Below are 12782 nucleotides of genomic sequence, written 5' to 3'. Positions count from 1 at the left end.
CGTCTGGTTTACTTTTCTGATTTTTCTTTTAGTGCGGTGCCTGTGTCGATTGTCACCTGAAAAGTGGGATGATATGGATCTTCAGGTGGGTAAGGGGTGGTACTCTGAACAGTAACACACTTTCAGGACTTGTTACAAGTCCTTACAAAAGTCCTTAAGTCCATACAATAATCGACCAAGAGAGATTCGAATATAATTAACTTGCGACAACGATAGGTTGAGCAAGCCGTCAATAAAGTCGTTTTGTGCTATAGGAACTACGGACAACGCATAAAAGAGAGTTACAGAACAGAGAGTTACAGATCGAAAGAGATTTACTCGCGAAGCGAACGGAGTTTTAATAATTATGTGTATAAAATATAATTATTAAAGAACTTTTTAAACTTTTTAAGCTCGTTTTGGCAAAACCAAAAAAAAAAAAATTCGGAAAAAAACGACCGTTCGCTTTGAAGTCAAAAGATGGTGTAAAGACGATTCATGAATAATTTGTTTTAAGATATTATGAAATTGCTGCCATTTTAAATAACCTCCATTAAATTTGGGTACTGCAACCTTTGAAAATTGTAACGCGCCATTTATTGGAAAACTATTAGAATTATCCTTCTTTACGTACGTTTCTGTTTGTACTTTAATGACTGCATCTGCAGCCATATAAATGTGCTTTCGTCATATCCAAGTTTTTTTGGTTCCCCGAACTTTTTATAAATTTGGATATGAATATTTTTTATTTTATTCCAATATTGTAAATGGCTTGAGAAAAACATTGTTGAGTTTCAGTTGAGTTTTATGATGCGCTCTAAAATATCAAGCAGCCGCTTTGTTCGCTGAACTTCGATTCTATTCCGATATCTTCTTGTGTTGAGGCATCACCCTCCAGTAAAAATAACTGTGAATTACTAAATAAATAGTAAATAGTAAACAAATTTAGTTAATACTGAATATGTTAATTGATTGAAGAAGTCATTTTTTGAAAAATCGTAATCCAATGTTGATCCTTTTAAAATTTTTGTTTTCGTTATTTTCTCCTGCGTCAAATTAAGTCCACATATCTTTTGAATTGGACAGGCGCTCTTTATAATTGGCTAGCTTGTTTTTTCCTATCTGCAAGATCCTTTTTATAAGTTCTTATGATGGCATGAATTAATGCTTGTTATTGGTGCCATTTTTACATTTAATATTTTATAGAGAGTTTGAGTTTTTACAGTTGTTTTTTATGATGTGCGTCGACTCAGACCGATTATTCATTTATTATATGTTATCACCACCTCTTTTTTATTAGTTTTTTTTCATTCTCCCGCTTTTTTGTTCGACTTGTTGGCCGTTTAAAGACTGCTCGTTTAGCTGTTTATTGCCAACTTGATAGCAGCAATAAAAAAGTGTTCTCCATTTGGTTTCATTTGAAATTGCTATTTCACGCCTAGTTTACCGATAAATAATAATCAAAATCATGTAAATTTTTTTTTTTGTTTTTAATATTTTTGGATTATCCTAAATTGAACAAGGTTGTGTTTTTTTTTTTTTGTTTAAATTGTAGTCCCAGCTTAAACAATGTTGCGGTTCAAAGTCTCCGGTCACCGACTTTTTACCGAAATTGTAGTGCTGAAATATGTTACTTTTTTGCGTGCGCAGGTTCAGAACCAGTGGCAATAGTCGCCGCATAAGTACAGAACGAATTGGGCTGCGGAAAGTAAATACGTCAAGATTTCTTTTCATACGGATTTTAATAGGTATAACTTCGTGTTTATATACATCTATGGGATTAAAAGGGTATTTAATTAGGTTAAAATTCAATGCAATATCTAACATAGGTGATTTATTGGCTTAGGTCAAGTGTTATCAGGCAGATAGTGTGAATAGTGTATCAGTGTTGAATCGTGTCCCACAGCCGGACACTTCTGGTTCGACGGTGCCTGCGTTATCACATGTAGATAGATTGCAGGCAGATCACTATGTCGATATAAGTAGCAGTGGATAACAGAAGTAAACGAATTATCGCTTGGTAAAATTCGTACAGAGCTCATAGCATGAGAACAGTTACGCTACCCTAAGCCCAACAACCAATCTCATCCTCCCCACTCCCACTAAGTGCGCTGCTTTTAGCGGCCGAACAAGCGGCTTACCGTGCCAGAATCCCAGATTAATAGCCGCAGGAACCACCTCGCAAATTCCGGTAACTGATCAACAGGTACCCGTAGCTGTCTATTGCAGAAAACCATTAAAAAGTTGCTCAGATCGGCAGCTAAGAAGGATACAGAGCAATGTCATCAATCAGTGGTGGAGGGAATGCAACTTGGGAGTTTTCCAGTTTTGTCTGCACTGGCTTAACATTTAATCTTTTAATATAACTTTCCCGAACAAGCGATTTTTCAATTTTTTTTTGTATAACAGGGATAGCTTTTATTTCGAATCTGTCTTAGGTGGACAATAATTAAATGTTAACTTAAGGGATAAATTGGTATTTTGGGGGAACATTCATTTGAATGAGAGTGGTGTGTCTTGTTCAGCCTGCGGTGAGTTTAAGTGGGTGTCTAACTTGTTCTGCCGGTATTGAGGTCAAGTTGGTATCTTTATTGTTCAGCCTGTGGTGAGGTCGAGTGCATGTGTTCTTCTCCGGCGTCTGACGGTTCGAATGTTGTTCAGTAGGTTGATTGCCATGTGTTTTTGGGTGGTTTTCCAGCCTGCGTACCTTTCGCTGAGCCTTTTCATCTCATCTAGTACTGGTGGGATGCCTAGTTCCATGCGGATAGTGGTATTCTTGTGATACGGGTGTGCGTCAGAGACAATTCTTAGGCATTTGTTCTGGAACCGCTGTATTTTTAGACGGTTTGAAACACTTACTTAAGAATTTCGTTGTATGCAATTTGGGCCTGGTGATTTGCTGCCCTTTAGTGTTGATATCTCCTGACCCACCTCCTCAGGTTCAACTGGTTGTAACGGGGGACCATGACCACTTGAACTGTTGATGTACTCAAGAGTAGCAGCTCGCTCTTCACTCGCGTTCTTATCGAACGGGATGAATGTGTTTTGCAGATGATCTGCGATAGCTTCTGCTCTCTTGGCTTCTGTACGGCACCGGGAATCATCCTCTTTGCGAACCGGGGAAGCCTATTTTGCAGGTCTCTTAATGTGCCGAGTGACATGCCAGAGAATGTACTATAGGTCAACTGGTTTTAGTTCCTCCAGGAAGCTATAGAAACAGTCCTGCCGAAGAATGCAGAGCCTTTTCTTGAGCTCTTTGGTGGCACGATTAAAGGCTGTTTAGTCCCTGAGGTTGCGTGTGGACATCCATGTTCTCCTAATGCGTCTTTTTTCATCCACGAGGGCCACAACTTCTATAGACCAGATAGTATGGGGTGAAAGATCTCGAAACTAAATTCGAAAAATATGGCAAAAAAGGGCCTGTGGGAATTAAACTGCTCTTAAGTGTTTCCAGGTTTGTACACTATATATAGGCACGAACGTCCCTCCAGAATAGGAGGTGGAGACTTAATTGCAATCACGACAGAGGAGGTAATATTCGATGAGTTCCGTAACATAGAATTCACATACGTAACTTTCACTTTCATATATTTTGTATATCTTTTGGTTTTACATTATGCGTGTTCTAGATTACCAATACACTTGAATTTCTTGTCCGCTATATTTAAAATTTAAATGATTTTAATATACTTGGTTCAAGAAAAATCAAATATCTTTCTCCCTATAGCACAAGATGACTTTATTGTTCGTTAGTTAGTCATTTCTCTTCTCAATTTCCCTTGTTCAATTACTAAACCTATGCTTTGTAACAAATTCTGAAAGTGTGTTTCTGTCCAGAGTAGCACCGCTTACTCAACCTGACACAGGAACCGAAAAATCAGAGAAGTCAATCAAACGCATACATTGTTTTCGCAAGCTATAAAAGGGTATATTAAATTCGTTGAAAAGTATGTAATAGGCAGAAGAAAGCGTTTCCGACCATATAAAGTATATATATTCTGATCAGGATCAATAGTCGAGTCGAACTGGTCATGTCCGTCTGTCCGAATGAACGCCTCGTTCTACAAAAACAGATTTCAGAGACATAGACGCAGCGCAAGTTTGTTTCCAAATGTTGCCACATCCACTCTAACGACCACAAAACGCCCAAAACTGTCACGCCCACACTATTTGAAAAAATTTTTAATTTTTGTTTTATTTGTTTCTTCTATTCGCATTTTTTACCGATATTCCAGAAAATTAAGAATTTTCTGGTTCGCACTTCCACCAGCTGAGTAACTTGTATCTGATAGTAGGGGAACTCGATATAGCATTCTATATTGTTTTTATATGGCAATAATATAATTTGTATACTAGATTCGTTGAAAAGTATGTAACAGGCAGAAGGAAACGTGTCCGACCATATAAAGTATATATATTTTTGATCAGGATCAATAGCCGAGTCGATCTGTCCATGGCCTTGATCTCAGGAACTACAAAAGCTAGAATGTTGAAATTAAGCATGCAGCTTCCAGAGACATAGACGCAGTGCAAGTTTATTTCCAAATATTACCACGCCCACTGTAACGCCTACAAACCCAAAAAAACTGACACGGTCACAATTTTGAAAAATGGTTTGATATTTTTTCATTTTGAATATATCTTGTAAATTTCTCTATAGAAATTCTGTCTTTGGCAAATCTATATTTGCCAAAACAGTTTGTGTCACGCGCACTCTAACGCCCACAAACCGCCAAAATCTGTCACGCCCACACTTGAAAAATTGAATATTTTTTCTTTTTTTTATATGTATGTATATATTGTAAATTTCAATAGATTTGCCAAAAAAAAAAACGTTTTGCCACGCCCACTCCAAGGCCCACAAACCGCCCAAAACTGTTACGCCCAAACTATTGAAAAATGTTCAAGTTATTTTTCATTTAATTATTTTTTTCCCAATTTCTTCCGATATTCCAAAAAATTTTGAAATTTTTCTTTTGCACTTCCACTAGCTGAGTAACGGGTATCTGATAGTCGGGAAACTGGACTATAGCATTCTATCTTGTTTATCTTTTGTGTTTCGAAGTATTATCCGTCTATCTCTAATAAACCTCCGTGGCTTATAACGAGTTATAAAGAAATATAAAGACTTTATATAAAATTTAACGATACCTGTTCTAAGTTTTATTTTTCTAACTGTTTAAGTGCTCGGTTAAATCGTTTATATTATTATTAATTTTTGAAACTACTACGGCAACATCGAATCAGGCAGTAGCTGCTATATTTGCCCAGACAGATGTTATCTACACTGACTTTAGTGAGGCATTTGACTCTGTAAACCATTCACTCTTGGTAAGGAAGCTTAATTTTATGGTTCTCCGCTTGATCATTTATATTAAACTATAAGAGTCCTGCTAAGGGTCCTCTTTAAAAATGTAAAATGGGGTGTAATATGGTTCGTGGTGAAGTGGATAATACCGAAGTTGTAGTCCTGAAGTAGTATATATTCCGATATCGTGTCTATCTTCTCGCGAATCAAGCCGTACGATATACGGCAGTGCCTCTCGGTTGGCAATTCAAAAACCCAAATAATAATGAATTTACTTTAATATCTTTAATGAACACAGTTTTTGTTTTAACAATTATATATTTATATCTTTATTACATTTCAGATTTTTCGCAAGGAAAGATACGATAAAATAAGAAACAGTATCCTAGGAGACATATTGACATCTATTGATCGGTTACCTTCTTCAAAAAAAAACCTTCGCCCATATAAACTTACAAACAGTGGAGGAAATATTCAAATGGTTACAGCCCTTGTGTTGCAGTTAATTCAATGCGCCACCATTTTACCAGATTCCCTATGTGATAATGGAAAATGTAGTAACAAACCGCAAGACGGGAATACTTTTGATGAAGAAGGAAAGAAAATGCTCCAACCTAGTCAGGATCTACTGATTTTACAAAAGTATGATGTAGCTGTCAGCATTGGTGGAAATTTCTTAACAACGTTCCTCAATAAATGCAAATCTCGGTCTAATGAAACTGATTTTCGACCTCTTTTTGAAAATTTTATTCATGACTTACTGGCCACGGTAAATAAACCTGAATGGCCCGCATCTGAATTGTTGCTTTCTCTTTTGGGAACTATGCTGGTTCGCTACGTGTCTGATAAGGGTATAGAACAAAGCATTCGCTTAGTATCGTTGGATTACCTGGGCATAGTCGCTGCTCGATTGCGAAAAGACACAGTACAATCTCGCTGTAGGGTTAACATTATTGATTCAATGATTAAATCCATCAAATTAGAGCAAGAAAAGGAGGGAGATGTAACATCAAACAGTGTAAGTAACAAAATCGTATTTACTGTTTACAAAAATATCTTACATTCGTACATTGCAGGATCAATTTGAACTAGAGCCCGAGGAGCAGCGAACAGATTTTTTACAAAAAATTCTTCTCGATTTTCTAGCTGTAAATGCTCAAGAAGAAAACTTAATCTGGGACTATGCTAGACATTTTTATTTGGCACAATGGTACCGTGATGTCATTTATCAAAGACGTAGGATCAGTGATAGCAAAAAAGGGTTGACTTTCAGGAAGTCTAAAATTCGGAATAATCGGAGGACTAATGGTATGCTAACTAAATATAATGCTTACAATTTTTTAATATGGATCTTTTTAATTATATAAAAAGGTCCATATTTTTTTGTTCATATGCACTAAACCGATGATATAGCATAATATTTTCCAATTATATGTAACAACCTACGACTATCTGGTCACATCCACATTATTGTCTTGTAAGAAATGTATTTTCTTGTACGAAAATAATAGTTTTTTTCTGTTTAAATTTTTAATAGACCAAGCCTGGTCTGCCGCTGTATCCTTTTCCTATTACAAGCTCATAATTAGACATTTTGTTAAAATGCCAATTTTAGCCATTGTTTCGATTCGTAAAGTCACCCAAATTCTTCCCTGATAGTGACGTCTCCATCCATCTCCGGTATTTAGTCTGAACGGCAATCATAAAAAAGATCATAATCAGAATAAAAGTCCCTATCCTCAACCTTAAATACAAAATAGAGCTGTAGAGATTTTATTATTATTCTATAAATAACGTTTTAGTGCTCTTATTTTAAATTGTCTTACTGGGAGGTTTTTTCTTGGTTATGTTTTTGTACTAATATAATTCTCAAACTCTGCTGATCTAGATTGTATCTAGTTAGTTTTTAGTTAGTTCCATTGTATCTAGTTGTATATAGTAGTACAATATATCCATAGTGTAGCTTATATGTTGTTCAATTTGTATCAAGAGTATTAAGAAATCATTCGATCTGACCGTTCGAGGTAATATGTTAAAGGGTGCACTTAAAATTTTCACAGTAAATTATTTATGTGTTAGGAAAAAAGTTTACAATATTTAAAATTGGGGATTTTACATAGCTCTTGATGCGATTGGCTGTACATTTTCAAAACGAAGTATTTTGGGAAAAATAGTCTCGTAAAATCTATTACAGATTTTAAAATTTTTTTGCCAGTTTCCATCGATTTCACAAAACAATGTGGAAATCATTTTCGCAATTTCACTAGCTGTGTAACAGGCATCTGATAGCCGATAGCGTTCTCTCTTGTTAAATGTAAATTGCTAAGGGCTCTTTTGAAAAGTTACTTCATGGATCTAGCGATTTGTTCCATTGTGGGCATATAATATAAATTTCAGTTACATTTATCCGACAGTTAAAAAAGCATTGAAACGGAACCTCACCACAGGGAAATACCCTTATCCCCAGTTGCTATGGAGCAAATGGTTTTTAACGTATTGTCCCGCAGTACAGTGGTGTGCTGTTTAATCCCTGTACAGTATTTTGGTGTGTAGTTTACTTACCGCTATGGGGAATTTGACCTGTTTTGTTGGCATAAAGGAATATCTCGTAAACTATTTAAGATACGATGATAATTTTTTTTCTAGTCTTTATACACCTTAACAATTATTTTGGCAAAGTAGGCGTGTGGCTATCGCACAACACGTCCGCCACCCCCCTCGAAAAAAAATTTTTTTTGTACTCCATATATTTTTTAGTATCTATTTTAACGTTACAAAATAAGTCATTTTTATATATGAAGATCATTCAAACATGCGTATGCATGCTCAAATTCGCACGATAATAATTCTTCTCGGGCCTTCTCGCGGTAGAGGAAGTCGCTTATGTTTTTGAATGCGACTACCGAAATTTAGAGATGATACTATGGGGTCTGAAATTTTCAATCCTCTGTAAAGCACATCAGTAAAGTGAAATTCAACTTTGCTTGAATTTCCAAGTAAGTTCAAGTTAAGATTGCCTTCCGTCCATGCCGGGTATATTTGTGCAACCTTGCATGCTTTCTGTTGCATATTTTCCATTTATGCAATAAATTCACATAAAGTTCACATAATTAATACATTAATTTCAAAAATGCTGTCGTCGATATGCCCACAAATATTTGAATATTGCATTCAGTTTTTCACGAGCTAGCGTGCGCCACACACTTCTACTATGGCCGCATTGCTAATCGAGAGTTTGATACCTAAAAATTGAATTTTTGACGAAAAGGCGCAAAAAGTCGCAAATTATGACTATACAGGGTGCGTTATGAAAGTAATGCGCATGGTTTCATTGTCACGTAACTACCTGTCGTAGCACGCTCGGACCTGTCTGAACATTTGGGGCGGAGTCTCTCCTTTCCAACGCGCTCGGTCTCAGTTCGCTCTGAGCAATAGAAGTGGTAGGACGTGTCATTTTTTCATTTCGAGATCTCAGTGTGGATCTCCTACATAAATTGTTAAGTTTACACGCACAAAATAAGCAACATATTAGTAAAAACACGTTGTACACATTTGAAGAATCAAATTTGACGACTTTAGGCCTAGTGGTTGAAAAGATATACATTTTATGCATGTGCCTTATGTCTGCAACAGCTGTCTTTACAGCTGTTATTTTTTAACATTGGAGTGCTAACCTGGAGTGAAAACCCTTGATCAATTCTAAATCCGTTAAAAATTTTTTTTCACAATTTGCAAAATTTTTAAAAACACATTTTGGCAAACAAATCATGTAAAATTCCCCATTGTGCTTACTGCACAGCAGTGGTGTTTACACAAAAATAATAAAACGGAGCCTTGCATTTGTGTGCACGGCCGTTTGTATAAATTCAGTATTTCAGTATGAATTCCTTGTATTGGAATACTTTAAAGTATTTTAGTATATTAGAGTATTTAAAACATAGTAATTTATTTAAGTTATTATAAAAACAAGAGGGAATGCTATAGTCGAGTTCCCCGACTATCAGATACCCGTTACTCAGCTAGTGGAAGTGCAATCGAAAAATATCAAAATTTTCTGGATAATTGGTAAAATTTGGGAAAGAAATAAAATGAAAAAAAAACTTACATTTTTTAAAAGTATGGGCGTGACACTTTTGGGCGGTTTGTGGGCGTTGGAGTGGAGCAAAAAGTTTTTTATCAAATCTATAGAAATTTACAAAATATATAAAAAAAATGAAAAAATAAACTTTTTTAAACGTGTGGGCGTTGAAGTGGGTGTGTCAAAAAATTATTTGGCATACTTATAAAAAATTAAAATATATCTGTTACGAGGACTGACTGGTTTGACATCCCTTTTTAATCATTAATATCAAATTAGTACAAACGATATTGTATAATTCTTATTTAATTTATTAACGATTTGGTTGGTTATACATACAGCATTAGTTAAGTGCGCTTGGTATGTAAGTGTCGCGAGAGACCGATTAGAACAAAACGAAGAGCGACTTACGACTGACTTGAAGAGTCCAAAGCAAAAGCGTAAGAAGCTGAGCACGCGCAAAAGCTCGTTAAAGAAGAAAGCGATAATAACATATTGAGATAATTGAAAGCTAATATGTGCAAGAAGTGACCGATTACAGTGGGCAAGAAAGATTATTTGAAAATGTGATTTACGTTAAAGTTTAAATTGGCAAAAGTATAAATGTTTTAGAGAAATTAAATAGATCGCTAGTTCTGCTCCCTACATGCTCCCCCCGTTGGAAGAGGCATCCTTTCAACCGAAGTGGTATCGACGGGCAGAACAGCAATCTTGTTGACGGCTCTCTTGATTAGTCCAGTAGAAGTGCGTATTATGGCAACACGCACGCTTCCATCTTCGCCAGGAATGGTTTCTTCAATTCTTCCCAATCGCCATTGAAGTGGAGGAAGGTTGTCTTCTTTGATGACGACAATGTTGTTTGGCTCCAGATTTCGAACGGCCTTGCACCACTTGCCACGCTCTTGAAGAAGAGAGAGGTAATTGGAGCTCCACTTTCGCCAAAAGTTTTGCTGAATTTGGCAGACGCGTTGCCATCGACCAAGACGATTAAGGTCCAAATGCGTGACGTCAGGCTCATCGAAGGTAGCAAAGGTTGACCCAATCAAAAAGTGACCAGGAGTCAAAACATCTAAGTCGCTAGGATTTTCTGTAATTAGACAGAGAGGTCGTGAGTTTAGCATAGCAGAGATCTCACAAACAAGAGTGCGCAGTTCATGAAATGTCAGGATCGTTTTTCCAACAACTCGATAAAAATGAAATTTGGCCGATTTTACAGCCGCCTCCCATAATCCACCAAAGTGAGGAGAGCGAGGTGGGATAAAATGCCATTTTACACCGATTGAGGAAAGGGCGTTGTTGAAATCCTTGGTTTGCGGATCACTGAGGAAGAGTTGACGAAGTTCCTTGAGCTCATTCTTTGCACCAACAAAGTTTGTTGCGTTGTCTGACCAAATTGTATTTGGTTTTCCTCTGATACTAACGAATCGTTTAAGAGCAGCGATGAATGATGACGTAGAGAGGTCTTCAACCACTTCCAAATGTGTTGCCTTAGTGGTGAAGCAAACAAAAATTGAGATGTAGCATTTGGATGCAGGCCTGTTTCTCACTTCAGATTTGCAATAAAATGGGCCACAAAAATCGACTCCTGTGATGAGAAATGGGCGATTTGGCTGCACACGATCGGCTGGCAATGGAGCCATGATATGCTCGCACAACTTTGGCTTCAGACGAAAACATCGTACGCACTTGCTGACAATGGCTGCAACTGTTTTTCGTCCACCGATTGGCCAAAATCTTTGCCGAATCGTAGCAAGAAGACTTTGTGGTCCAGCGTGTAGGAACTTGTGATGGTAGAACAAAATCATTGATGAAGTCACGGCATGTCGTTTTGGAAGCAGTATGGGATGTCGCTCGTTGAAGTCCAAAAGTGAATTTTGCAGTCGACCGCCAACTCGTATTAATCCAGTCTCGTCGATAAATGGATGCAAGGAAAGTAGATCGCTTTTGGATGAGAGTTCCTTTTTCGAGTGCAAAGCCTTAAACTCGTCAGCAAAATGAATCAATTGTATGCCTTTGATGAGTAAATAAGTGCCACTTCGAATGTCTTGAACCGTAAGTTCACCCTTTGAGCGAGGGCGATCTTTGAATCGAAGTTCCAAAAAGCGATGAATGTAAGCGAAGACTCGCTGCAGTTTGCCAAATGAGTTTTGATATTTGCAGCTAAACGATATATCAAGTTGATGAGCTGCAACTAAAACTTGACGACGACGTTCGGGAAGCTCTGCTATAGGTGGCACGATTGCAGGCCAATTGTTTGACTCTGAGCGTAGAAAGGCAGGCCCTTCACACCACTGGCTCGATGTGACTAGCTCAAGAGGCGAACATCCACGAGATAATATGTCGGCTGGGTTCATCTGCGTTGGCACATGTCTCCATGTCATGTTTTTGGTATTATCTTGTATTTGAGCCACCCTGTTAGAAACAAATATGTTGAAATTGGATGGGGCTTCACGAATCCAGGAGAGCGCTATAGTTGAATCCGACCAACAATAAAAGCTGCAAGAAAATGGAACGATTTTAGAGATGTTGTATATGAGGTCAGAAAGTAGGTGTGCTGCAGCCAATTCCAATTTGGGGATTGTGAGTGTTTTTAAAGGAGCAACTCTTGATTTAGCACAAAGTAAATGCGAAGTAATAGATCCTTGACTTTCTGAGCGAACATATATACAGGCACCATAAGCGGATATGCTGGCATCGCAGAATCCATGTATTTCCAAAGACGCAGAAGGAAGCAAGACGAAACGAGGAAATTTGAGATATCTGGCAGTTGAGAATTGCGATTTATGCTCCAACCATGATGTATGAAGATTTAAAGGCAAGCTTTCATCCCAATCGAGCTTGTCTTTATGCAACAACTGCATGAATATTTTGAGTTTTGTAACTATGGGAGATATTAATCCAAGAGGATCATAAAATTTAGCGATGGTTGACAGGATGGATCTTTTTGTTGCTTTTTCGACAGCGAGATCTGCTGAGAAATTAAAGATCAAATGATCGCGACTTGGGTCCCAAACAAGACCAAGAGTTTTTGTAATGTCAGTTCCGTCGTGAAACTGAAGCAGCTTTTCTAAATCCTCTTCAGATTCGCCTTCGAGAGCGGCAGCTTCATTGGAATACCATTTCCTTATTGGGAAGTGACCACGTCGTAACAGCTCTTTGACCTGCATCCGAATTTGTGTTACTTCTTCAACAGAATCGCCTCCCGAAATTAAGTCATCTACATAAAAGTCTCGGCGAATGATATTTGCTGCAAGTGGTAGATCAGCCTCCTCGTCCTGAGCTATTTGCTGCATAGCTCGAATTGCTAAGAAAGCAGCCGGCTTAGTTCCGTAGGTCACCGTATCCAAAGTGTATACCTTGACCTCGTCATCAGGATTGTCGCGCCACAAAATGCACTGCAGATATTGATCAGGATGT

At 37.5% G+C, this 12782-nt stretch overlaps 1 protein-coding gene across 5 annotated transcripts in view; it reads left to right on the top strand.

Annotated features, from left to right (window-relative positions):
• LOC6549208 (nipped-B protein) overlaps positions 1 to 12782 on the top strand; it is a 91428-nt gene that overhangs the window by 37851 nt on the left and 40795 nt on the right. For all 5 annotated transcript variants that reach the window (XM_026982908.1, XM_026982907.1, XM_026982906.1 and 2 more), the window contains 2 exons: positions 5631 to 6305; positions 6364 to 6595. In XM_026982908.1, coding sequence (XP_026838709.1) covers positions 5631 to 6305; positions 6364 to 6595 — 907 coding nt within the window. The remainder of the gene's footprint in view (positions 1 to 5630; positions 6306 to 6363; positions 6596 to 12782) is intronic.

The sequence above is a fragment of the Drosophila erecta genome, unplaced genomic scaffold (genome assembly GCF_003286155.1).
Source record: "Drosophila erecta strain 14021-0224.00,06,07 unplaced genomic scaffold, DereRS2 tig00000246-arrow-arrow-pilon, whole genome shotgun sequence".
Classification (NCBI taxonomy): Eukaryota; Metazoa; Arthropoda; class Insecta; order Diptera; family Drosophilidae; genus Drosophila; species Drosophila erecta.
Note: the sequence above shows the minus strand (reverse complement) of the source record. Positions and strands in the feature narration are given on the sequence as shown.